Source organism: Rhea pennata, chromosome 2 (genome assembly GCF_028389875.1).
Source record: "Rhea pennata isolate bPtePen1 chromosome 2, bPtePen1.pri, whole genome shotgun sequence".
Taxonomy (NCBI): Eukaryota; Metazoa; Chordata; class Aves; order Rheiformes; family Rheidae; genus Rhea; species Rhea pennata.
The window spans coordinates 139,465,725-139,491,452 of NC_084664.1; the positions used below are offsets into that span (position 1 = coordinate 139,465,725).

Consider the following 25,728-nt stretch of genomic DNA (forward strand, 5'->3'; position numbering starts at 1 on the left):
CGATCACATGCAAATTCAGAGTCATGATAGCCGTAAAAATGTTCAAATAGAAATATTTCTTGCTTTTTAATCTTCTCCATACTCATTAGAAACACTCTGCAATGCTAGAGCATGTCAGTGTAACAACTGTCTTTACTACCTAAATGGGAACACAAATAGCACTGGATTTTATCACCACAGGACCTGTGCAAGTACTTTGCAGGTCTTCTCAGTCAAGGGGACAAAGGAGGAGGCCTGCACTTTATGCTGAAGATTCGTTGCTCACTGTACTAAAATGTAGTTCAACGTAATTTTACTATATAGGCTTTTGCAGTGAATAGTAGAATATATTGAACATAATGGAAATAAATGGAATACAGTTAGGCTATTATCTTTGCAGTCTGATCTGTGTGTGCAGCAAGGCGCAGTATTACATTCTTTGTCCCATAATCCTTCCCCTTTTGGTGCTTCAGCAAATCCCCAGTGCAATGGAGCAACATTCACATATTCCAGACAAGCAAAAATCACTGAGACAAGTGAACTTCTGTACAACAGGGCATAGCACGAAAATGAATTACTGGGATTCAAATGGACTCAAGAGCATTAACAAATGAAAAATCAGAATTACTCACATTCCTACATCTCTTATTTTCAATACTATAAAACAAATAGTCAATATAATTTGCTGCTGAACTCACTCTGCAGGAAACAGGCAGCAGTGTAACTCCTTATCACATTTGTCACTTAACCTTATAAACTTTTTTCTCTAAAGTTCACACGGTATATAAATTAGAATAAAAATATATTCAACTAATCAGAATATATTTTAATTATGCAGTAGATGAAAATTAACAAAGCTACAATTTCTAGGAATATCTACAGATAAGAATGAGTAATGAGTCCCAAATCCCTGTTGTGCTAAGTATCTCAGAGCTGGGCAGCATAATATCACAAATGAATGTTGCTGATCAGAGTGACTGCATTAGTATCACAGAATCATTGCCTACCTTTTGGAAACTCCATTTGCAATTTAAAGTTCAAACTATATTCTCCAATATAAAATACCTAGTTTGAATGCAGCCACCTAGAAATTTCCATGATGTGACTCTGGATGCATTTTGTGCAGCACTGAAAGGGGATGAATTCAATTCTTTAAAGTAATTTAAAGTAAAATTTAAAAATTCACTTACATTTTGAAGCATAAATTTTGCATTTCTATGCATTCCTGATTAATATACAGCATACAGGTCTAAGCATTTATTCTGAGAAGTTCTTTTCTTCTTTTTCTTTTTTTTTTTTTTTGACTATCTGTGCGCACCTGCGTATGTCCTTTTGAGTAATCCTTGTGCTTTGGCTTCATATCTGCAAAATGGACCCTTTCTCTTAAGAATTCTATTTTACTTACTTTAGTCCCTTACCTCTTTTTGTGCTTTGTTGAAAAAAAGTTTTCTGCTTTGAAGAGCCTTACTTAGTAACAAAATACATTCACAGTCATTTTCCAAATACAGGAATTGTATCTAGGTTTTGACTGGAATTAAAATGCTTGCTTATAAAAAATATCAAAACAGTGAAGTGCACAGCCCTTCAAAAAGATATCTCTTTGCTGTTTTTGGCAACAAAATCAAATGATGAGACAAAGCTTCCTAACAATGGAAACATAGTATGGTGATGACTCAAGATATTGGCAAGGACTTTATTTTGATAGAGTCCTTGAACTAACCAAAGATCTTTTTTTTTTCAGGAAAACATCCGACAAATGGCAATGTGGGATTCCAAGTACTGGTAAAACTACCAGGAAAATGATGCAAGTATTATTCAGCTATTCCAACTTAGAGTTTTTACTGGCACTCTCAGGAAGTTACACTTTTGGCATTCTCTCTGACACTATCAAGCTACAAGCTTACTCTGCATTTAAAACTTTAAGAACAAAATAGCCCAATAGTAAAAATTATACAGAAGATAGTACTATCTAATGTTATTAACACTTCAAATGATCTGGCCATTCAAAAATTTTTAGGTATTGCATTAAGAGTCCACAGAAACTAAAATAATATCCACAGACAAACAAAAATCTAACAAAAATCTATTTGCCTTCATCTGAACTACTTACAAGTTAATGTACCAAAGAAATCAAGACAACATTGTTCAATAGAAACTTTAAAGCAAGAATCTTCAGAAAATCCTTATGTCTGCTTTGTCTAGAGAGGGAACACTTTTATGCTTTCCTAAGAAAGGGAGGAGTCTTCATATAATTTTCTCAGTTGAAAATACATCCCATTCCAGATTTACCAGCGCCAGAAATTCACTTTCTACAGCAAAAAACAGTATTTACATCCTTTCAGAATTATTTTTTCTTTAGCATGTGCCTTTAACTGAGGTGTGAATAGTCTGTATGCGGTACAATTTCAGCTTTGCTATAATAGTATACATATATACACACATATATATAACACCTACACTATGAATAAGATTCTACTGCTTTACATACTATCCTACTCCTAGTATCTTCTCAACTGTAGGCACACTGCGCCAAATCCTGGCCATGGTGTCTTTTAGTACAAGGGTTTGGAAACGGTGCAATACATTGGGACTCATGAGGTAAAGTTCTTTATCCAGCTCCCCTGAGTTTTGTGACCTTGTTATTTGTGCTTAGACTCCCTGTTTGTAAGATAGAAATAGTTAGGTATCATGGATGTCATGCTCAAATCATAGAAAAACATAGGAATAAATCCTCTTTCCGGCTTAGAGGTTAGGGAGAAAAAAAGACAAGTTAAAATTTTGTCCTTATTTCTGCACTTTCCCCACTATCTACTTCCTTCTCAGTTACATGCACAAAAATCAAGAGAAATAAAAGGCTGTGACATGCAGTATTTCTGTATATATTCTAATGTTATTGTTTGTGTAGGATATGAATACATGAAAACATCAGGATTTTCCTCATTCTCAATATGCAAGAAGAAAAATGCGAAGTAGTATTTTTATATTAGAGAGAAATGTTTTCCTTCAGAAATCAAAGATTAATTTCACCTTATTGTACAAAGCCTGCAAAAAAATTTTTTCTAACTTAAAGGTATTTGGATTTCAAGAATTACACCGTCTTGTAATAAGAGAACTGCTACGCAATGTAAAGGACTACTACCAGCTAGGTAAGATTAATCTTTGGAACAACCTAAACTAAGATGGTATAAATTTTGTCCATGAATTCTGTGCCCTCATCTGCCTCAAATTTGCACGTATTTTACACACATGTTCATGTTATTACATATTTGTATAAGATGAACAGTTCTTTCACATTTTCTGGCTTTAGGATATTAACACGAATACAAATAGTTAATATTTACTTCATCTTTCAGTTTAACAATCACAATCCTACAAAGGTGCTGTAGAATACAGACTGGCATAAGACTCAGGTAAAACTGATTCATCTCCATTCTCTTTTTTCGCATAAGGTCTAATGAATAAAGGGTTTTGGTCAAAGATTGGAATTTTTTTAATTTGTAATTTTTTAAGAAATACGTGGAAAACATTAAACTATGTGATGGTTTCAACGAATCCTGTGCAGCATACAATTGTTTGTAAGGGTCAAGGATACCATTACAATTTGGAGCCGTATAAATTCATTTGAGAGGAAGCAATAGATATCTTTAATTCCATCCAATTAAATAACTTGGACTTCCTGAACATCCTTGCATCCATTTGATCTTATATAAATGCAAGCCTAGTCTCTCTTATGTTTAAATATGCTACTGATAAAAAGAAAATTTATTCATGTGACTATTCTTGTCACTCTTTAAACAGTATGAAATGTTCTTGAATTTTGACTAAAACAGGCAAATCATATTTTGAGAAAATACCCACACTTGTTTCCTGCCAAAATCTCTGGCATGAGTTCAGGATGTAGTTCTTTACTAGGCAGTCTCAGATGATGCAGCATTACCTGAATTTGAAATAGCCTGCAGCTGGACAGAAAAACTGAAAAAGTAGGAAGGTAGCAAATATGATTAATGGGAGTATACTCTGAGAAATAATGTCTCATTGCTCAAGAAGCAGGGCAGTACTAAAGTGAAATCCTGACCTGAAGAAAATCAGTGGGAGATTAAGCATCATATTAATCTTTTGTTGACCAGCCAGTTCACACACAAGCCACATAAGCAGTCAAACAGCTTCTACTGTCAACTATGAAATAACAGCTTTCCTCTGATGCTGATACTTAATTTTGGCTTCTCATCATCCTTTTGCTGATTTTCACAAAAGAGGTAAAATTTCAATTAATGTTGAGGCTTCTATTCTGCTGTCAAATTCAGTATTATTTAAAGAAAACTGACATACAGTATGAGCACATTAGCTTTATTTTCTTATGAAACAAGATTAAAATGTGTAAAAAAAAAAAAAAAGAGAGAGAGAGAGAGACTGTTTCTCATGAAGGATGCCACAAAAAGTGAGGATCTTCCTCACAAAGAAAACAGAAAAGTTCAAATCTGAGATTATTCACTAGCCACTGACAGTCACTTCACTTGACTCCTTGCCTGCTTCATCCACCCTTTCTCCTTTTACTTCTCAGCTTTCTCTTTAAGAAAAAAACCCATATTGTTTCAGTTTAAAATCAAGAGAATACAGAATCCATATGTTTATAATGACTGTCAAGAATCAAGTTATTTGCAGAGTCCAGCAGGTGATGGTCCATACAGTGAAGAAATTGTAACTTGCTGTCTCAAGGTCATGTTGCTATCAAGTCAAACTCTACTGTCTACAAGCTTTAGATGACTCAAAGGAGAAGATTAGTAAAGATCAAAGAATTCAGAGTCATCAGTCACATGTCCTGTGACTTAACACTCAAACTTTCGACTCTTCATCAGACGATTAAGCAAATTATCACTATGACACATTTAATGTCCATAGTGTGAGAAAGTCCAAGCACATGTTCTCTCACATTTCTTCTGTTAGTAGTGATTTTGAGCCACTGTGTTGTCTTTATTGATTCTGCCCCACCTACTTCTCAGCAATCAACTATATTTATATTCTATGGCAAAACTAGAATTCTCATTTGAAAAGACACTCTCTAGTTTTCTAATCCTTTTTGGGGGGAAAATTAACCATTATGAGTTTTGCCTAGCATTCTACAGTTTAAAGAACACTATTTCATAATAGTATCACTATCATGAATACTTCAGATTTTTTGGTTAATAGATTCAATGATCTGAAACTACAAAGTTTTAAACTAACTTCATGTACCATTTAGTTATGAAAAATATCTTTATTTTGATGAGAAAGTATAATAATATTTAAGCCATTGATATTAAAAATACTTGCCGCAAGTTAAATTCAAATATTGTTAGGCAAGCTATTTAATAAAGAAGTTGGACAGAACATTTATCTCTTTTAGACCACTCCACCAAGTGTAGCATAAGATAAAAGAAATATAATCCACACAGCAGAGGCACGAAGGTCTGTTTTAGATAATCAAGTAATGTAGTCTAAGAAAAAAAAAGCTGGATTGAACCCAGACTCGCACTTACACTCAGGTAAAAATTGTTCTAGCCCATGAGGCTCCATCTTAAAACAACTACAGAAAAAAATACTAAAAAAGAAAAAAGATTAAGAAAAAAAAAACATGCCCACCCTGGGGGACTAATTACTATCAATGGGAACAACGAGGATGATCAGCAGTTTGGTTTCGTTTCGTTTCCTACTGTAAATGTTTTATTTGACGGATATAATGTATTTTTGGAGAAGGTAACAACATTCTCCATGAAGTACTTTTCCATTTACTGTGTTCCAGTATGCCAACTGCAGCACAGTATAAGAACCAGAAAATCTTTAAAAGCTACTGATACGAAACTTTACAATATTCTGAAGAAATATTTGTATTTTTCTTTTCATTCTTAATACAAATATATTTTGAAGTTGAAGGAGTATACTCTGGAATGCCCATTCAATGGAGATTTGGACACAGCTATTCACAATTTTATTTATAGATTGTTGGGGGAAACTCCCCATCCTCACACATAACAGCTGTATTTTAGGTTTGATAAGCATGAAAATCTTGCCACCTTAAGTAGTCAGAATAAAAGTTAAGAAGATGGGCCAAGAAACTCATTCACAGTGGGCCAACAATCATTCACAATGTTTAAGCTATTTTAGGAAACAACCACCCATTTTTTCACATACTCTGTGTGCCTGTGGATATCAAAAACTGGCAGAAAAAAATGGTTTCTCCTTAACAGAAAAGAAATACACTTTGAATCTACAGTTTGAAGGTTGTTTTTACTATATTATGAATTCTTAACTTTGTAAGCTTAATTCCTATCTTATTTCACAATTTTACTGATCTTTCTGAATAACATCAGTTAAAATCTTTTTTAAATAGATAATTCCCTGTAAAATAAAATTTTTCTATTCTTTATATCTCAAATAGAGACTATAAAACCTATTTTTGCTCATTTCAGTTTTATATTTACAGAACTGAATATATTGTAAGTAAAGATCTCTTCATTACAACCATTTTGGTTGCTAGAATCCATCTGGAACATGCAACATTCATTTTCTTCTATAATTCTAAGTCAGAAGCTAAAGATTACATATATTTGGAATAAAACAGATTTTCTTCCATTTCCTGGTTCTTTATTTCCCCTTTTTCACAATCTAGGAACACTCCTCAGACTGATATGAAATACTATTCCTCCTTATCAAATCTTTGTGAGCCTTTAGATTATGGAAGTGATACTCTTCTGTTACAAACTCCTGTCGGATGTGGATGCCATAAGCTGGTTTTAGAGTAGATAAAGTGGCCGCACTGAATAGGAATGGAAGCACAAGACATGTCTTATGCTAGTGATATGAATTAGAGCTACTTTGGCAATCAAGTTGAGGTTGTGGTGTGGTGCTTAGGAGCTACAACTTTATGCAGTTCTCCTCAGCTAAGAAAACAGTTCTCTGCGAATATCCCATCATTCCCTAAGCCACAAAATAAACATAGTGAGATTCATCAAGCCTAAATTTAAGCTAACCCCTGTCAAACTGCTTGAGAACTTCCATCAAGCTGCTTCAAATCTAAATAATCCACATTTTGTTACTTTTTGTTCATCTCATTTCTTAGGGCTGTTATGTTAAACTTTACACTTTTTAACCTAACTAGAAGTTTTATAACATTTCATGCTTTAAATGTTACAATAATGAAAAGGAAAAAAAAAATATGTTTACTGAGTAGCACCATTTTGAAAAAAAAAATGCAAAAATGCAGTCCAGATGTCTCAGGAATGAGATCTTTGCTAACAACTTTATTAATAAATTAAATATATTAACCAGCTGCAATAAACTCATGATTTTCTAGATTTTCTGCAGTGCTAAACCAGGAGAAAGCATCTCAGAGCCCAGTATATCAATGATACAGGACTGCACATAGCATGATCTTTATATCAATGATACGGGACTGCACATAGCATGATCTTCCATTCTCTGAAGTGAACAGGGAGCAAGACGGAGCAGATAACGCAAGATCTGACCAATAATTGTGCAAAATATGTGAAAGAAATTCTCTAGGAAGTTCTCATTTCAATATCTACTGTTCCCAGGACACCACTGTTGCCATACATTAAGTTTGCTTTGCTTCCAGTCATTGCAAAATGTATTTCAAATGTACAATAAAAAGAGTCTATAAACCCCTCAAGAAGCTATCTTCACACCATATTACCTTTTTTTTATGTGACAACACTCTTTTGAATATCACAACATGCCTAAATTTATCCAACCTATGCAAAATACAGTAACAGAGACTGCTTTAGCACTGACTACCTTAGACTTCAGGAATCAAAAGGCAAAAGATAAACAACGTCTTCAAAAGAAACCTGTAAATGAAGGTGCCAACTTCTCAAAGTTTCAATATACTAAAAATACCTCCAATTACACAAGCTTTCCATAAGGATACTAACCAGTCAACACTACATCTGTGCAGCACGTGCATCTGCCACTTCACTCTTTCACTGTATGGCTTCTTAAGTAGTATTATCTGGAACTTGTTTTAACAGTTTTCTGATTGTTATTATTTTCAAACAGAATACAAGTGGAAAACAAAGTTATGCTTGTTTTCAACAAGAAGTATTGTAACATTTGATTTCTTTTCTTTCTCCACAGAGGTAAGTACATAGATAGACTTGACTAAAATTTCATCAAATTTCACTCAAGAGAGCTTGCTCTATTAACTACCATAGGCAAGACTGAAAGCTATAAACTGCATTAGCAATCATTCCTTCAAATTTTATGTGTGATGCAAACGTAATTGCACTTTTGTACGCACCTCCTACTGATCACGTACTTTATCTTACTGTGGAGTTAGAGTAACAACAAAAATTTGACAAGAGTGCTGCAAATAGAAAGTTACTACAACAGAACATAACAACAGCCTTACTGGGTTAGACCAAAGGTCCTTCTTGACTCTCATTCTGTCTCTTAACTGCAGCTAGAAGTGGATGCTTAGGGGAAAAATGTATAGACACTAAAGCAAGCACAGAGAAGTACATCCTCAGAATACTCTTCCAGACTTCCTGAGCTCTAATATATTGAATCAGAACAGAGCTTGATTCAACCAGGCTAGAAAGGAATAGGCTGCCACACATGAGTTGTCTACGCCTTCTTCCTCTCAGAGACCTCTCAGCTAATGATTAGCTTGCTGTAACTAGTGAGTGCCCTGTTCACTCACTGAAATGTTTGCTGATTTTGTTTGGGTCTCTGAGCAGCTGAGAGCTATATTTCACCCTGCCTTTCACATTATCAGGCTGATTATAAGTAATATCCTACTCTTTACGTTCTAATCTTTATGTTAGTTGGGCTCTAAAAATAATTTTTGTGGCAAAAGACCAAACTGCTGAAGTTGAAATAACTTTTGCTTTCTTCTTAGTATTAACATCATTATTCAGGAAGCTAGTGGGTTGCCTTTGCAATTTTTCAGAATTTAGAGTTAGCCTTACGGACCATGTCACATCTGCTGGTGGGGTTTGCTCAAAGTGATTGGCCAAGAGCCAACTCTAGAAGCAAAATATCATCTGGCAGACTGATGAACAATGCTCAGGTCAGTGGTTGGATAGCCTAGACAGTCAAATACCTAGAGGCAAGCTTTGGACCCTGGATTATAAATGTAGAAGACATTAGGTAGCAGGTTGTGCCTTGAATTTTTGAAAGAAAAAGATGTGCCTAAAGCAGGTTTTCTCTCTTTCTACTCAAGGCTGTTCTCAGGTAAATGACAGTTTGTATTCATTGGGTAGTGGCTCTGCATGCAAATTATGCTTTGAAATAACCTCTCTCTAAATGTTTATGAATTTAAGTTCCAACCACTTATTTCAATCACAGGTCACTCTCTGCATGACCATTTTACCAGTACATTTTGCCAGCTGAGTTGTTAAATACAGTTCTTCCTCAACTTTAACAAAAAGATATTTTCATGTTTCTTTTGGGAAGAAGGAATTTCTTAAGCATCAAATTTGTGCAGGATCTACTGTATTTTAACAGCTAACAACTAACACCACAAAATACAACAACAGTAAGTAAATTGAAGAATTTTATAAGCTTTATTCATTGCTTGGACTTAGATGGCAGAAATAATAGAATGGCAGAAAAGAGGAGAGGAGAGGTCTCAGAAATCCAAAACAGAGACAGTTCTTTGGTTTCTACTTTTACTGCACTCACACATTTCAGTATTTGCAAAGCCAATTGCTGACTGCTGCATTGATCGATGCAATTAAGAACTTGTGAATATGAAAAGAATGATAATGCAAATGAAGATAAATTTTGCTGTGATTCTTTCAAGAAATAGCTTATGCTGTTTTTTTATTAGCTATCTGTCGGAATTTCAAATTTTATGGGATAGGCAGGGGCCTGTAGTCTACTGAAGTGTGCATTTGGGTAAACAGAAATAAACAAACAGGTCTACACAACCTGAGAAATAGATATGTATGGCAAAGGAAGAGATACGCTTGCAGAAGACAAAGAACGGGTGAAGAGCTTGGACCACATCCTCCACAAAAAACTTTAGATGTTTAACTTTCCTTGAAGTTTAGAAGCAAGCATCTTGTGTTAGCTAGTATAACTCAGTTCTCTGCTAGATACTCAGGGGCCATAACTCTCACAGAGATACTGTGAAAACAAAGTAAGCATTCAAAAATCCATTTTAGGTTCCTCGGGAAAATAGTAAGTAATTGTGATCATAATTGCCTACAATGTAGATATTAGGAACATTTTTTAATATTAAATTTAATAAAGAGATTATTATTTGTGTAGAAAATAATATTTTTTCCTTATCTTGAAGCTTAATGGAGGAGTAATTTGTACAAAAAATACAGTAATGACCTCAATGACCATACTTGATTCAGGATCACAAGGTCTACCAACTTACAGTAAGATATGTTAGCAATGCATGTCTACCTGGACAACAACAGACTAAGATGAGTGTTGGTTTGTATTTCTTTACTTTTCAAAGAGGAGTACTTGTATTTTCTACTTCAAAATGCTAGCAGGACAAACAGATGTTCTGTGGACAAAAATCTCCAGGTGTTAAGTGATGGACACCAGGAAATGGATTTGCCAGACCAAGAAATAAGCTGCTTGAGAACTCACCTGTTCTATCACTGATCAATACTAAAACTAGTTATTATTTCTATTTGATATACTTTTATCAGAATATTAAAAATTCTTTTAAGAATGAGGAAATACAGCCTTTTTATTAATACTGCACCTATAATCTTAGGTGCATCACTGAACTACAATTCATTAACTACACTTCATTCTTCTATTTATATTTCTTTTCTTAGCACGTCTGTTTCTGTTCTCCATGTGCCAGTATTATATCTTCTTCTTGTAAGAATTTGGCATATATTAATTTTTAAAAACTGAGTAATTATGAAAAGGCAGCAACATTCCTTGCCCCTCAGGTAATTTATCAAACACCACATATGTGTCCACATTTTAAAACTGTCAAGTAGATCAAAGCAATATTCTTTGTAATAACAGACGGTGCTTTACGAAGAAGTCCGTACAATAGGTCTACTGTACATCAAAGATGAATTTATAAAAGAGTATAAAGCCAGGGCTTATAATAAGTAAAAACACAGCACTGGAGACCTGGCATGAAACTCTCTACAGAATATTAAAAAGCTTTAAAAAAATTCTTATTCAAGCATAAATCATCATTTCTTTATTATTTTTGTCTACACTAATCTTTACAACATTGCCCTATAAACCACCAAATAGGGTGCATTTGGAAATCACACCTTTAAAACTTAAACAAGAGGTTGCTATTTTGATGACTATCGAAATTTATGTAACCAAAGTATAAAATATAGACTCATAACCTATTTTATTTTTGAGGTGGGGAACAACTATTTAATCCTTTAACTGGACACAGTGCTCGAGATGAGGCCTCCCCAGGGCTGAGGAGAGGGGCAGGATCACCTCCCTCCACCTGCTGGCAACACTCTTCCTAATGCACCCCAGGAGACCATTGGCCTTCTTGGCCACAAGGGCACATTGCTGCCTCATGCTCAACTTCTCATCCACCAGCACCAACACTTCTCTGCAGAGCTGCTCTCCAGAAGGTCAGACCCCAGCCTGTACTGGTGCCTAGGGTTATTTCTCCCTAGGTGCAGGACTCTGCACTTGCCCTTGTTGAACCTCAGGAGGTTCCTCTCTGCCCAGCTCTCCAGCCTGGCCAGGTCTCTCTGAATGGCAGCACAGCCCTCTGGTGTGTCAGCCCCTCCTCCCAGCTTGGTATCATCAGCAAACTTGCTGAGGAGGCACTCTGTCCCCTCATCCAGGTCGTTGATGAATAAGTTGAACAGGATGGGATCCAGTACTGAGCCTTGGGGGACACCACTAGCCACAGGCCTCCAACTGGACTCCATGCCACTGATGACGACCCTCTGAGCTCTGCCTTTCAGGCAGTTCTCAATGCACCTCACTTTCCACTCATCTAACCTACACTTCCAGAGCTTCTCTAGGAGGATGTTATGGGAGACAGTGTCAAAAGCCTTCCTGAAGTCAAGGTACACAATGTCCACTGCTCTCCCTTCATCTACCCAGCCAGTCATTCCATCATAGCAGGCTATCACGTTGGTTAAGCAGGATTTCCGCTTGGTGAATCCATGCTGGCTACTCCTGATCACCACCTTTTCCTCCGTATGTCTGGAGATGACATCCAGAATGAGCTGTTCCATCACCTTTCCAGGGATGGAGGTGAGGCTGACTGGCCTATAGTTGCCTGGGTCCTCCTTCTTGCCCTTCTTGAAGACTGGAGTGACACTGGCTTTCTTCCAGTCCTCAGGCACCTCTCCAGTTCTCCAGGACCTTTCAAAGATGATGGACAGCGGCCTGGCAACAACATCTGCCAGCTCCCTCAGTACTCATGGGTGCATCCCATCCGGGCCCATGGATTTGTGGATGTCTAGCCTGCCCAGAAGGTCTCTAATCCTATCCTCCTCAACCAAAGGAAAGTCTTCCCTTCTCCAGACTTTCTCCCTCACGTCCAGGTTTCAGGATTCCTGGGGGCTGCCCTTAGCAGTGAAGACTGAAGCAAAGAAGGCATTCAGTAATTCTGCCTTCTCTGGATCCCTTGTCACCAGGGCCCCCGCCCCATTCAGTAGTGGGCCCACATTTTCCCTAGTCCTCCTCTTGCTGCTGATGTATTTGAAGAAGCCCTTCCTGTTGTCCTTAACATCCCTTGCCAGACTCAATTCCAGCTGGGCCTTAGCCTTCCTCACCGCCTCTCTACATACTCTGACTGCATTCCTTTAAGTCTCCCAAGTAGCCTGTCCCCTCTTCCACATTCTGTGTACTTTCTTCTCCTGTCTGAATTTGGCCAAGAGCTCCTTGCTCACCCATGCAGGTCTCCTGCCCCCTTTGCTGCACTTCTTACTCATAGAGATGCACCGCTCTTGAGCTTGGAGGAAGTGATGCTTGAATATTAGCCAGCTCTCCTGGACCCCCCTTCCTTCTAGGGCCTTAACCCATGAGATTCCACCAATTAGGTCTCTGAAGAGCCCAAAGTCCGCTCTCCTGAAGTCCAGGGTTGCAATCCTGCTTGTTGCCCTACTTCTTTCCTGCAGGATCCTGAACTCCACTATCTCACGGTCACTGCAGCCAAGGCTGCCCCCAACCTTCACATCTCTAACCAGTCCCTCTCTGTTGGTAAGGACAAGATCCAGCAGGACACCCTTCCTCGTAGGCTCCTCCAATGCAATGTATCTGCAATGATCTAATACTGTTATAACCTGCCATGGTAAACTTTTGAAAACAGATGGTTAAGAACTGCTCCTGGTACTTGGAAGATTTTAGTAGGTAAATCAGTAAGTTAAACAGAATTATAACAATCTTTAACAATAGAAATAATTCTGCCTATAAGGTCATATTGAAATATTTTAAAAATTGTACAATGTCAGAACTTCAACTCTTCTATTTAACTAGCAGAGCTAATCAAATTACAATTAAATTTTGATTTTATCAGAAGCACATTGACAGAATTCTGTTTTTTAGTGATCATGTTTTGACAAAAACTAGCAACCACCAGTATAATGTCTGCTAGCCCTATTAAACAATAGAACTCACTTTTAGAATAAAAGTAATTTCTGAGAAGTTGTAGCTTTACTAATTAAATATTTACAGTATACTGGATTAAGCTGTACCTATGGATTTTAAGACTCACATATAGATTGTTCCCAGTCAGGAACATATTTAAAAGAAAATTCAGGCATAACATAGAAGATATAATAATTCTTATTATTGAGAGAAGCTGGCACCAAAGACTCTACTTTTATCTAAATTTTTACTCAGATAACTGTGATAGAGTTTTAGTTCTAGCAAATCAATATTTAATGCATTTTGTAACCTTTCATTAATTATACTTACAGCTTAAACTATTCACATGCCTCTTTGCAAAAAGTAAAAAATGATAATAATAAACTTCCGAATACTGTCAAATGAAAATGTGTTAAAATTGTTATCTAGTTTTGTTGGATAATCCAGTGATAAGGAAGACCTAAGAGAGATCTTTCAAGCCAAAAGAATATATAAATTCTGCTTTCAAGACTACCTAGAAACCTATTTCAATAATAAAAGCCAAATAATGTAAAGCTACTTAATGTTTTTTAATATTGGTCTAATTTCAATGTCATCATCCCCTTTTATGCCTTGTAAATACAGAGAGAAAATTGAGGAGGAATCGAAGAGATCCTCTCTAGTAGATGTCATGTAGTACCCACAGTTTTATAAAAGGGAAAAAAACTCATCTATGTTAGGAAAATTCTCCTAGCTGTAATCAAAAATAATTTCTGGATGCGACTCATTGCTATATTTCCCTATTTCAGGAAAAGTCTAAAAAACAGGACCTATGTTTTTTATTTTTTTTAATTTATTGGTATGAACACCGAGCAACTAGACTCTAAATAATAGCAATTTTCTGTTTGTATGCTCTTTAAGGGGAGACAATTTGGTACTATTTTGCACCAGAGAGAATCTGTTTTGAAAAATATATAAAAAGTAATATAAATTACTAGAGTATATTTGTCCTAGCCAGAACAACAATACAGCTAATTTCTCTTCCCATTTACTCTAAGTATGGATGCACTTTATCAAGAGTAAAATAATCCCTAGATACTCTACACTAGCAGCTTATAGCCACTTTTTCAAGCACTGAAGGTCTTATATGATTACTGTACAGATATCAATTATTAAGAATAGGCATTTTCTAAATTACAGATACATAGGGACTTTCACAAAAGTTCATGCAGTACTTTAAAACATATACAAAGATTGCTTTATATGTTAATTAGTACATATCACCAAGGATTAAAATGTAGTCACTTTATATGCAGAGTGAAATCCAGGTAGAAAACTTTAGAAGTATTTTGTGCTGAAAATACATCCATTGTAATGCTGCTGATATCTACTCATTTGCTGTGTGTCAAAAATACAGAAAAAAGGCAACCATTGCACTCTTAAATTTCTCTTCAGAAAAAAAACCCACCACTGCTCAGAGTCAAGTACGTTAGAACTTTCTTAATAATAGGCTTTTCAGAAGTAAAGAAAAATTTCTACAGTTTTAGAGGGTACAGATATAAATGTTACAAATAAAAGAGTACAGAATCAGATCAATTAGTTTTAAGATCTAATAATTTTTAATGTGCCAGGCTCGACTACTTTAAGTCAATTTTGCTATATTAGCAAAGCTTACTTACAAATCACCTCCAAAAACTGAGAGCTTGACACAGCATGGCCAATTTCATGATAACACTGTGTAACTCATCAATATTTTCAGACTTACATTATAGTTAATTAGATCCCTTGCTTATTTTAACTATTGCTGCTGTATCCAGAGCATGAATTTGCAAAGAGACACCAAATTATACCAAATTAGTATATTCTAACATTCAATGGATTACTATTTCAACATGCCAAAACATTTTTAATGTGTTAATTTGGAGACAAAAAATGATTTCCAATGTTTGCACTAGGATAATAGAACACGTTATACTCTTAAAATAAATTTCACCCTATTTACTAAAACTCTAAGATATATGCATAAAGAAAGTGCATAGTTATATCTAAATCACTGTCTAATATTATGACATATTAGATGAAACTCAAGGAGATGTGCAAGATGTACAGCAACAAGCTGCACTCAGGAGCTCTTCTGTGTTGACTGAACACTAAGCAGACTGTAATCCAGCTTTAGAGCCTTGTGCTACCAGGGGAGGCTGGAGGAAATATAAATTCCTTATTTGTCTAAAACCCCCCAAAACCCACCACAATTATCCCTCTGACTCCAAAGGTCAAACTTTCATGTACACATCAGAATAGGTAGATGTTAACTCAGTGGATTTCCAGTCTTAATTATCATACAGTTTATTAACCTATGCATAAGGATGATCTAATCACACAGATCAATAAAATAAAATTCTGAGGCATTTGTAGACACAAGTAATGGCTAGTACAATGGTAATTCTTCACCTCAAATTAAAACGTGTTCCAGCTCACTACAGTAAACACTCTTCCAGTTATATATGTAACAGTACATTTAACTACCATCTCAGTGGTTCATATTCATGCTTAGCCTAAGTAAAACCTTCCACCAGAATACTCTCCTACCCTGCTTTATATGTCAGAAATGGTTAAGTTTGTTAAGTTTATTGTAATAAAATATTCATTAATACTATAACAGAAGAATACTATCTGAACTTTTACACTTAGCATTCTTATACATGTAGTCTCAGACTAAAAGCAGAGACCCCAAAAAACCGTTTATTATAACCATGATATTTTTAGAAAGATAAATTACAAGTATACCATTAGATTAATGCTGGATTTTGACTACTAGTGCTTAAAGTAAAAATTTAATCACACAGCATGAGATTTTTCAAATTGACTTAGGGAAAGAAATGCCTTTGCTTTTCAATGCACTGTGCACTGATAAATGAAGCACATGCTCTTGGAGACACCTACATTACTCTATAAAACATGATATATATTAGGTGAACAATGAGGATTAATCTGCATTTATGTAAAATTTATATAAGAAAATCACTTCTATTTTCAACGTGAGAGACATATGGGAAACATTCATGGAGATAATTCAAAACATCAAAAGAATCATGTTTTCCTTCCAGTCATTGGTGTCAAGTAGGTCATATCCCTTTATGGCACTATTCATCTGTTGGGCGTGAATTAATTTCAGTGGCATAGGTTTTCTTAATAAGTGATGTGCCAAAATTTTGATATAATGTGGATAACCACCTTCTTTCAATCTGCTTCAATCCAGTCCCCTGAAAAGCTACTTTTCATCTCCTTCCTAGGTATATCCTCATTTACACATGAAAAAAGGTAAATGAAATACTAATTAGACAGTAACAGTGAAAAATTCAACTGAAAATACAAAAATACAATGACAGTAATATGGAGGAAAATTATCCTGTTGCTGAGTTAGATTTTTTTTTTTTTTTTGAAAGTTGATAAGCTTGCTTACATTAAGGATACTTCAAGTTTTTACTTTAAAGAGAAAGCATAAACATGCTCTTCAGCTCCTATCAGCCATCAGCCATTGTATCAGCCATTAAAAGGTTGTTTTCTTTGCAACTATACACATTAAATATTTAAGATGTTTAAATACATGAAAAAACTCTCTAGGCATGAGCACCAGTCAGGTGCAAAAGAGAAAAGAGGCTTTCAAAAACTTGCCAGTAATCTGAAGTTCATACATAGCTGAGGCCTCAGAGACTAATAAATAAAAACATCAGCAGTAGGCTTCCCTCTCATTAGTGATTCTATGTTCTTGAACTACCACTGAGATGGTGGTAATTATCTATTCATAATCCCTCACCGCTTTGCCCAGCATAAAACATAAAGCAAATCTCGCAAAATTGCAAGTCTGCCATTGAAACTATTAAGCAGCAAAAAACCACTTCAGACCTTATTCTTCATTACACTTTTCAAGTTCAGAAAAAATGCAGAATATACACAGCAACAGGGTTTTTGAGGAATTTTTCTTCCTATGTAAGAAATGGAACAAATCTTTAAATAATTTCAGAAAACAGAAAATCACATCTATCCTTCTTTTTTAACTTATTTTCAAAAACAGAACAAAGGTATATAGTGAAGGAACTGGAGAACTGCACATGGGTATCAAGATTGCAGCAAGACTACTGAAAGTTAAGCCACTTGCATACAGACTTGTGAAAGAAATAATAAGACTGTAGGATATCAAGAAGAAAGAGCGGAGTCCAGGAGACTTGGAGAAGAAAAGAATGTTTTATGACTTAGCTTTTTTTTTTTCTTCCCTATGGGATACTGGGCAGAATACATGCATAGATCAAAGAGCACCCCCACCCATCTCTGACTCCCTTAATGATGTGGTTCGTCCTTTCCCCCTTAAAATATGTTTTTTATTTTGTTAAAAAGTATAAATATTTATACCAGTTGAAAACACTGGTTTCAAAAAATAGACATGTGTTATTCTTTATATATGGTAGTTTTTAAAGTAGGCTTAATATGATGATTACTTGATATTCATGAATAACAAAACTAATTACGGTTGCTAAAGCCACATGCCCCATGCAGCCTTAATATGCTGAAGTTCCCCTTTATCCATTAAAAAAAAGATTTAAATGCTTAATGATTTTTAAGCTTCAGAGAATAGGAGTCACTAACTTTTGTTTTTTTAACCAAGTATGGCTTACTCTTTGAACTCCAGGGCAGATGAGTGGAATTTGCTAAATGCAGAATCACAAGAACTAGAAATTGATAAGGATTATTACGAGCAGCTACAGAGTAAAATACTAGAACCAAACCAATCAGACTACAATCACAGCAGGTAGTCCTATCCTGACATGAAAAAACAATGAGACAACCCTAATGATGTTCATTTTTTTGTTATGCCTCTTGGCAAAGCTTTTCATGCTAAAGATCTTTTCCTTAACATTTAATTTTGAGTAATCAGTTTCCTACCTAACTCCTTTTATAGCTCTATGGTTCCTTCTACAGCCCTAGATCATTCTGCTTCTGCCTTGACTTTTACACTTCTCAAATATTTGTGAATTCACAGCTCCAAAACTTCTTCCTTGTCATCTCTCAGCCAAACTGCATACATTTGACTCTAATTTTATTTTCTATTTCTTTCATAAGCAGTACCAGAATCTATATTTTTGTTGTTTTTCCTTGCAATTTTGGTTAGCTTCAAAGGACTGCTTGCTGGAAGAGGTGTGATCAGCTCACGCAGCTGGCAAATTTTGAGTGCTCACCTTGCTGAATAAAGAACCATCACAAAGGCCTCTAGAAAGAGTGGTAGAGAGAAGCAAAATAACAGATAAACTTTATGTATCTATAGTTTTTACCCAAATGTTTACATCAGGCAGTGGAAACTAATGTAACTATCTTTTGTCTGACACGTCTAGCCCTGACTGAAACTTTGCAAAACAAATATATATCATTTGATAACCTTCTATGATAAAATGACTAGATCCATGAACAAGGGTGGAGGAATGGACATCATTTATCTTAGCTTTAGTGAGACTTTTGATGCTATTTCTCACAATAGCTGGAATGTTTCAGTCTGAGCAACTGAACTCTAGTCCACTTGTAGTACAGGTACTGGACGAGTCTACACTAGGGCCTGTCTTATTTAACACGTTTGTCCATGATTTGGAAGAGGTGATGGATTGCTTGCTCATAAAGTTTGCAGATGACACCCAATTGTGGGAATTTGGGATGACACCCAATACATTTAAGGGCAGGCTAGGGTTGCCATCCAGAGAGACCTAGGAAGGATGGAGAAATGAGCCAACAGACACCTTAGGAAGTTCAGCAAGGAACAGACTGCCTAGAGGGGTGATGGAATATCTATCTTTGGAGCTGTTCAAGACACAACTGGAGAAGTCCCTGGGCAACCTGGTCTAATTAGGCCTGCTTTGAGCAGTGATTGGATTGTATGAACTCTGAAGGTCCCTTCCCAGGTAAATTATTCTATGATTTTATCCTACATTAAACTTTTTGTGCTAAAAGCAAATCAATGATACCAATGAAATGTGTGCATAACCATATACATGTGCACAATTGTGTTTGCATAGACACTAAAAGGAAACAAACACAATGAAGGGGCAATGCATCACTCTTCCTGCCCTCAAGAAAGATGCACAATCTAGACTATTATCATAATTAGTAATTACAGGAGTACCTAAAGGAAGGCAAAGACAGTCATTGTCTTAAGTAACTAGCATACAAAATTGCATTCATAATCTGAGTTGCTTCCTAAATTTCTTTTTGTCTTCCCACTCTGGTGATCAGAAGTTGCTCCAGACCTTACATTCCTCTAAACCTTTTCACCAAGTCTGAACAATGAGTCCTTTTGCTCTAGATGCTGGATTGTTTTTTCTTCAAATAGGAGTACATGGAAAGAGGTTTCTCCATCCTTTTTTTTTTTTTCCTTGTGTTTCTTGTGTTGGTACTTACTCTTCTGCTGAGCATTTAATAAAAATACTCGTGAAAATCCTTAAGTACTCAAGTTAGAGCTTCAGGAGCTCTAACTCTGCAAAGGAAATTGGCACTGTGGGAAAAAACATCATAAAGTTATTTTCTATGAATAGCCTTGCTGCATAAGGCTGTGTTGAATGCAAATGCAACAGGAACACGCTAGCTGGAAATCCACAGCACAGGTTCTGTATACCACTATAACCTATATGACAATCTAGTTAAGATGAAATAATTTAGTAAAGTCTTCAGAGGATGAACAATTTCAGCTCAATTTTTCTGTTAAAATATCCAAAGTCATGTACTAGTCTATGGGATCACATAGGACACATCCAAAGGTGAAAATCACCAACAAAATCAGAGAGTAATGGTCAATGGTCCAAATTCTAGCTGACCTCTGGTTATAAGCAATATTCCTCAAGGTTTGATGCCATGTGATGTCTTAATTAATGGCCTTGCCAATGGGACAGAATGTCCCCAAAGGAAGTTCATAAGTGACAGCAGATTAGGGGGAGTAGTGAGAGGTAGGGCTGCCATTCAGAGGGATATTGACAAAAGAAAGGAATGAATTGACAGAAACCTCATGAAGTTCAAAGGTAAGTGCAAACTCTCGTACCAGAGATGGAACAATCTCAAACAACAATACAGGATGGAGACCAACTGCTATAGAGCAGCTTTCAAGAAAAGAACTCAGGAGACCTGGTGGACAAGTTGATCATGTGACAGCAGTGTGCCCCTATGGTGATGAAGATTAACCACTTCCTGGGCTGCATGAACAACAGCGTAACCAATGGGTCAGAAGATGAGATTATTCCCTTAAATTAGGAACTTGCAAGGCCACACCTGGGGTACTATTTCTAGCTTTGAGCTTCCTAGTAGAAGAGATTGATGAACTCAATTGAGCAGAGGGATCAAGCATCAAATAGTGGAGGTCACTTGAAGATTCTCAGAGAGCATCAAGTGTGTGAGGGGCCTAAAACACAGGATATATGAGGACAGGGTGAGTGTGCTGAGTTTATTCAATCTGGAGAAGAGAAGGCTAAGGATGATGGTAGGGAATCAAACTGCAGTTTAAACTTACCTAAAGCAGCACTATAGAGAAGATAAAGTGGGACTTTTCTTGGAGATGCACAATGAAATGTTGAGAAGCAATGGTTAAAAGTTGGATCAAGTAAAATTCTGACTGGATATAAATAAAAAAAAAGTCAGAGTGAGGATGGTTTTGCACTGGAGAACTGCCTGGAGAGGGAGCAGAACCTCTATCCTCAGAGATATTAAAAATTTGACTGGATGATGTCCTCAGAAGCCTGATTTGAGTTTGACGTTAGTCTTGCTTTGAGAAGTAGAATGGACTAAATGACCTCCAGAGGTCTTTTCCAAACTAAATTATTTTGATATTTGCAATGAAGTAATTAGCAAGGGTGACATATGTATAGTCATATGCAGGCTCCAGACTTGATTAATTGAAATGAAAATAGCAGCATACAATCTGAGGAACATGAGGATAACAATAAATGTGTATCTACTAGAGGGTGGGGTGACTTCATATAAGCATACCAGACTGCAGAACATTAAAAAAAAAAAAAAAAAAAAAAAAGGAATAACAAAATAAAATACTGGATTTTATATTTTCAGTATAGTGAATCAAGCTATAGCTTTACAACTAATTACAAACAAGGACAACACTAATACAAATCAGAACTATTCCCATTACTCATTACAGAAGACCTCAGGAACGCAAGGGAGATATTAACGAAGAACAAATAGGTATCTCAAGATATAGTCAAGAAAATGTTTTCTGAAATGATCTATTAATTTGCTCTTAAGTTCGTACAGTCCACATTAGTAGTGCAGTACTTCTGCCCAGCACCAATTCAAAATTAAAACTCTGGGCATCTTTTCAACTCCTGTGATTCTATCCATTCCACTGACAATTGGAAAAGTGCTCTGCAAATTATTTATTGAAGATATTCCCACATATATTTATTTATAATGCTCATTCAATGCCTATCCAAAAGAGGCCCTGTGTCTGCAAAGTATCCAAGGAAGAGAAAGATAACACTGCATTTCTTTACAACATCTTTCAACATGGTAATGAAACAATGCCCTTTCTCTCTCCCTGTTTTTGGGATGGGATGAAAAAGAAGAGGATAGTGTGATGCCTTGATTAGCAGAATATAAACAAGCACTGGGGTTCTGACAGGGTGAGAAGGGAGAAACAGAAGTAGACTTGGCTGCTCTAGAGCATTTTCCCACCTCTGCGCAGCCCCAATGCACACTGAATCCATATGTGGGCAGGCAAGGAAGAAGTTGATTCTCCAGCTCTCCCATCAGATAGATTTTTGGAAAGGAAGAGTTGACAAATAATAAAAACAGTTAGGAAGAGAGTTAAAAGAGAGAGAGACAGTGAAAATTTCTTAACGTAAACAGCAGCCATCCAGTGGAACCTTGGCTCATATTAATTGGCTCATTAATAAAATGTCTTTAAAAGATATTGTCAGCTTGACTAGATCCCCGGTATAGAGCACATGAAATAGCTACTTTTTGCTTAGCACAAAGCTCTCACTGTCTCTTCTCCCATATTTTTTGCATCAGCCTAGAAGATGACAATTCTGTCACAATCAGTAGCTGGCTTTCCATGTAAACTGATGTATTAACTCTAAGAACTAAAGAAGAATTACAAATCCTACAAATCCTCAGATGATTACTGAATGCTACAGGGCTCCAGAAAAAAAGGAGAAATTAACAGTTCAAAAGATGAAATACCTCATATGTGTACTATCATTACTCTTAATGAAGAGGTAGAAGAGGATTCAGAGGTGGACTGAATCCTAGTGATCTAACTGAAGACAGCCAATGTAAGGATTCATTACCAGGCATAGAGAACATTTCGTAGTTCATTGGTTTAAGTAACATGTACAACATGGCGTATACACATGTAAACTGATGAGAAGATGACCAAGCTTCAATAGAAGTTGAAATTAAATACCAAAAAACCCCTCAAAATCTACTTCAAAATTGATTTCCTTCTTACCCTCATTATTTTCATCAGTTAATTTTCCTCATGCATAAGATGTTGCAGAATCACCTCCGTCTATTTACTGAATAATATTTTTACTAAAATAACACTCCCCCAATTGAAAATGCATTCAGAGGTTGTTCTAACAATCTGACCAAATACAGACTATTAATACATATATGTAATTTACTTAAATCACTGTCTATTACTGAAGATGAGACAAACACTGATCCCAGCTACACTGTTTTAAAGAAAAATTAACTGCAAACCAGGGAAAACAACCTAGAAAATAACCTACCTCAGCGGTGCTACTAGCAGGTTCAAGTCCAACCATATTGGCTTGTACTAGCTGTTGAAGAAGTTGTACTTGAGCCACACTGAGGAAGAAATCCAGATTTGTTGTCACATTTACCTCCAAAGAATGACCACACACTAAAATCTCCTGTGGAGAAAATAAGGGAAAATACTAGACAGCAGCTACTAGGCAAATAATTTTCAGTCCTTGTATAACCATATTTTGATTTTCTGCTTTAGTCAGTGCTTCAAGATAGGTAAAAAGTATTAATTATAGCTTTTTAGGAGACAGTGGTGTATCAGGCTTCTAAATGAGGATGTGGCTTATTCTTTGCTTTGCTTTCCACAGTGTGTGTAACCGTTCAGACAAATTTTGTAAGTAAACCATTTAATGTGTGAGGTCTTGTTTCTGTCTCTTGATAGTATCAAATAGTGGACTGTCAGATTTTGGTTTCTTATTTTCTTGGCAATGAGTACAAATCTCCTTCCCTTCCAAAAAAGGATGCAGTTTTTTGGAACATAAGCTCTACTTGATTTATAATGAAATCATGTGCTGGAACTCACTGATAACCAACCTAATTGATTTCTCTTTGCCTGTAAACCATTGTTAATACCTTGGCAGAGCTAGCTGGATAATCACTGTTTTATTGGTGTTATCTAGCACAAGAAAAGCTCTTGACCACTGCTGGCAAGCAATAAAGAGATGAAAAACAGAAACAATACAGAAGACTTGCTTAATAAGTAGAAGTACTGCCCCTTCACATGAAAACTATGTGCATTATGTTCAGGTTCTTGGTAATCTATAGTAGGCTTCTCCTTTCTTTAGTGACTGTCATGCAGAGAACAGATAAGAAGAAGAATTTAAGAAGTAAAAATACTTTAATTCCTGAACATTAGTATGATTTCAGGGACTTTTTTACTGAATCATTTCCATGCATCCTAGCCACCCTTGAAGCTTTCTGTGTGTTTTTTTTTTACATTAAAAACTTTTTCATCTGTATTTGTGATAGCTATATATACAACAAAGTTGTCAAATTTTCTTTATATACTTATTATCTACTATTTTTCCAACAATGTGCACCTATTGCAGAACGTGTAAATATCCTGTCTCGGTTTTGCTCATTCAAGGAGGTAGTTGTTATGAGGAATAATTCCTGTGAGCTTACGAAAGCTGACTAGCATCTCCCCTATATAATGTTTTAAATTCCCACCTATGAAATAATGCCAAAAAGTGAGTCAGTTTTTGTGTGTAACAAGTTTGATACACGAACCATTAACAAGCTGATCACAGTCTGTTAAAAGTGATTGTTAAATATGGAATACCTTGAAGTACCCATATTGCTGGTCGAGTAGTGGATGCTTTGTGGAAGTCTGTGGCCTGAAAATTTGGCTACAAGAATGCAACCCAACTTGATTCTTACAAGCAGCATGTAGCTCACATTTTCAGGTTTGTTTATGAGAAGCTTGCGAATACAATGTTTTGTAATGTCCTATCATAGCACCTCTTCTCAACACCTTTTAATCACAAAACTTTTAAAAATATTGCTGGAAACCATTAAAGGATTCCCACTTACTGATTTGTAGACAGGCTTATCTACCTCTGGACAGGTTGCCTTTAATATCAAGTGCTATACATAAATTTTATCTGGCAGAGAAAGCACATTTCAGGTATCGATTAAAATTTTTTTTTGATAGTGGATGATTTCTGTACTTGAAAATATTATGATTACCCATAAAAGTTCTGCTATTTCTGTTCACATTTTGTACTAACCTCTGGGTGCAAATTCTCTGGCGCATCAATTTTTGTGAAAATAATTGCAGGAGCTGCAGTTATTCGAACTGTGAAATCTGTTAAAATCGGAGTTAAAATTGCTCTCCTTTCCTGATGCCGCCTTATGCTAGGAAAAAAAAAAGATAGATTAAATCACATTATAAATTGTCCAGGGATCAAAACTTTTCACATTCTTCCATACACACAACACACAGCACAATAAGGCTTAAATACCAGTTTGGCTTTTAGGTTGCTACCTCAATAAAAATTAAGTATCATCATTATAGATCACATTAATGCCAGTCCTGAAGGCAGAATGCATCTTTATTTCATGACATGAAATAAAGACAAAATATATCTAAATATTTGACTCTTCAAGTTATAGGCAGTCAGATAATTGCTGCAATTGGCTTTGTTTTTCTGTTGTTTAACTAAACTATACAAAATTCTTTAAATAAAGATAAAAGCTTAATAATCAGTATTTTTCAAATGTGCTAGGGGATGCTCTTTACTTTATAAATAACCATCATACATAATACCTGAATTTGTGCATTAAAACCTTATAGGGAAAAAATTACCATTACTGCTTACAATAACAAAAATAACACAAGATCAAAGATATGAAAAATTTAACTAGCTAACCCTACATAACTCTCGCAATCACATATTA

General features: G+C 35.8%; 1 protein-coding gene across 9 annotated transcripts in view; it reads right to left on the reverse strand.

Moving 5' to 3' along the window:
- The window catches only part of VPS13B (vacuolar protein sorting 13 homolog B), a 460,401-nt gene that overhangs the window by 131,255 nt on the left and 303,418 nt on the right, over positions 1–25,728 (reverse strand). For all 9 annotated transcript variants that reach the window (XM_062570474.1, XM_062570471.1, XM_062570467.1 and 6 more), the window contains 2 exons: positions 25,059–25,185; positions 23,292–23,435 (listed from right to left, as the gene is read on the reverse strand). In XM_062570474.1, the coding sequence (XP_062426458.1) occupies positions 23,292–23,435; positions 25,059–25,185 (271 nt within the window). The remainder of the gene's footprint in view (positions 1–23,291; positions 23,436–25,058; positions 25,186–25,728) is intronic.